Consider the following 2,528-nt stretch of genomic DNA (forward strand, 5'->3'; position numbering starts at 1 on the left):
CAGATTCAACAATCACACTACACTGGATTAATACTCCATCTCACACCTTAAAAACATTTGTAGCTAACCGCGTAGCGGAGATTCAAACTCATTCAAATCCATGTGATTGGAAACACGTCCTAACACATGATAATCCAGCAGATTTAGTTTCTCGCGGGCAAACAGCTCATGAATTTCTCAATGCTGATATTTGGCAGCGTGGGCCAAGTTGGCTCTCTCAAAATGACGATAAATGGCCTCAATTGAAACTTCACACGGGTGAAGTTCCTGAGCTTAGAAAAATTCCAGAGGTCGTCTCTTTCAAACTAGCAATTCAAGATTTAAGCATTTTAGAAAAATACTCATCACTCAAAACACTCAAGGGCGTACTCGCATATTGCTTAAGATTTATTCATAACTCACGAAATAAAAATAGAATTACAGGCCCTTTATCCCAAGCTGAACTTGAAACTTCCGAGCTTAAAATCATTCAGTTAACACAATCGTATGCATTTTCAAAGGAAATTTGCGATCTTTCACGCAACAAACAAGTAGATAAAAAAAGTGGTTTGCTTTCTTTAAATCCATTTCTTGACCAAGGAATTCTCAAGGTCGGAGGGAGGCTCGAGTACGCTCAAATTTCCGAAAATCAAAAACACCCGATTGTCCATCCAAAAAATCACCACATTACGAGACTGATAATTCGCGAAGAACATGTCCAAAAAATGCATGCAGGTACTCAAACTAACTTGTATGGAGTCCGCGAGAAATATTGGCCAATTGATGGTCGAAATGTTACATGACACATCATTCGCCAGTGCGTAACATGTTTCCGAGTTAAACCCCGGGGTGTCGAATACCTTATGGGAAACCTCCCGAAAAATAGATTGCAATCCAATCGACCATTTTTGAATGTAGGTGTCGACTATTGTGGACCATTTTTTATCAAAGAAAAACGCCACCGTAACCGCAATAAGGTAAAGGCTAACGTCGCCGTGTTCATTTGCTTCGCAACCAAAGCCGTTCATTTAGAATTAGTCGGCGATCTAACTATAGAATCATTTATCGGTTGCTTAAAAAGATTTTTCTCACGTCGCGGAAAATCACAGAATATTTATTCTGACCACGGTACAAATTTCATCGGGGCTCGAAACGAGCAGAAACAGCTTTACGATTTGATTCAGTCCGCACAAACGGATCCTAAGGTTCAAACTTATTTATCAAAGGAGCGAATTACTTGGAGTTTCATTCCCCCTCGCGCTCCCCACATGGGTGGTCTCTTGGAGGCCTCTGTCAAATTATTCAAGCATCATTTACTTAGAACAGCAGGTAAAACTTTACTCACTCACGAACAATTGGAAACATTTGTAATAGAGGTAGAAGCCATTCTCAACTCTCGACCTCTCTCCCCTCTTTCCCCTGATCCTAATGATCTGCTTTCTTTGACACCTGGTCGTTTCCTGATCGGTAGTCCACTGACCAGCTTTCCACAGACTGATTTACGTGACATCCCGGCTGGGTGGCTGTCATCATGGGAACATGCTCAACAAATGCGACAGCATTTTTGGTCCAGATGGCAGAAGGAATATCTGCATCAAATGATCAGCCGCAACAAATGGCAATCAACCAGCGATCCAGACATTATCAAGGTCGGAACTCTCGTCGTCCTGAAAGAAGACAATCTTGCTCCCATGGATTGGAAGCTAGCTCGCATTGTAGATGTACATCCAGGGCAAGATAAGGTTGTTCGAATTGTAACAGTGCGAACAAATACAGGGGTGTATAAGCGCAGCGTTACACGATTGCGACCACTTTCGATCTATGAATGCAAGGATGATTAATCACGCATGCAATCAGCTTTTTTTTCTATAAGACTTTCTTTATGTGTCTTTTTGTTCCTTGCATGCCCATTTCGCATATAGTTTATATTTGTTAATATATCAGTTCATATAACAGGATGTCGAGTCCCATGTTCATAAATTTTAATTTCATCTCGCTTTTTTATACAGATGGTTTCTAAATAGTTTACTACCGAATTTTCTCACATAGCGAAACATCTGCATTTTTGTAACCTAGCATAGCACGTTTTCGTTTCACATTTTTATTAGTTTATTATTTTCAAAAAGAAATTGTAAATCCTTTCATCTTTCAAATTCTACAGTTCCTTTAAGCTCTTAACCTTCGCGAGCAATATTCTTCAGATTTCGACATTTCTTGAAAAGAGAATTGTAAAATTAAATTACTGTCTTTACTGCTTTAAGTCCTAAAATACTCTATTCCGCACGTTTTATCCTAAACTTTTACTAGGGCTATTTTAGAAATTTTCCAAGGGTTCAACTCATAAACCATCTTGCTGATTGATGGTTATCTTTATCACGTGCACTCTTGTCAGGTATGACTAACCCTTCCTAAATTTCGCCCTTAGTGGGTGTCGCCGATATTTTCCCTCTTCGAATTTCACTGTCCAATAGAAGCAACTCAGCTACCCCTACCAAAAATGTACTGCACTCTGCATCATCGGCCTCTACCCTGCCTGCGATTCATTTTTC

The 2,528-nt window shown here is 39.9% G+C and overlaps 2 protein-coding genes across 2 annotated transcripts in view; both read left to right on the plus strand.

The window, feature by feature from the left end:
• The window catches only part of LOC117175457, a 3,426-nt gene extending 2,644 nt beyond the window's left edge, over positions 1-782 (plus strand). Inside the window, exon 2 of the mRNA XM_033365164.1 lies at positions 4-782. Within this exon, the coding sequence (XP_033221055.1) occupies positions 4-782 (779 nt within the window). The remainder of the gene's footprint in view (positions 1-3) is intronic.
• Positions 783-842: 60 nt separating this feature from the next.
• LOC117175458 lies at positions 843-1,820 on the plus strand. Its single transcript, XM_033365165.1, has one exon. It carries the CDS (start codon positions 843-845, stop codon positions 1,818-1,820), a length of 978 nt encoding a protein of 325 aa, XP_033221056.1.
• Positions 1,821-2,528: the final 708 nt, after the last annotated feature.

The sequence above is a fragment of the Belonocnema kinseyi genome, chromosome 6 (assembly GCF_010883055.1).
Source record: "Belonocnema kinseyi isolate 2016_QV_RU_SX_M_011 chromosome 6, B_treatae_v1, whole genome shotgun sequence".
Lineage (NCBI taxonomy): Eukaryota > Metazoa > Arthropoda > Insecta > Hymenoptera > Cynipidae > Belonocnema > Belonocnema kinseyi.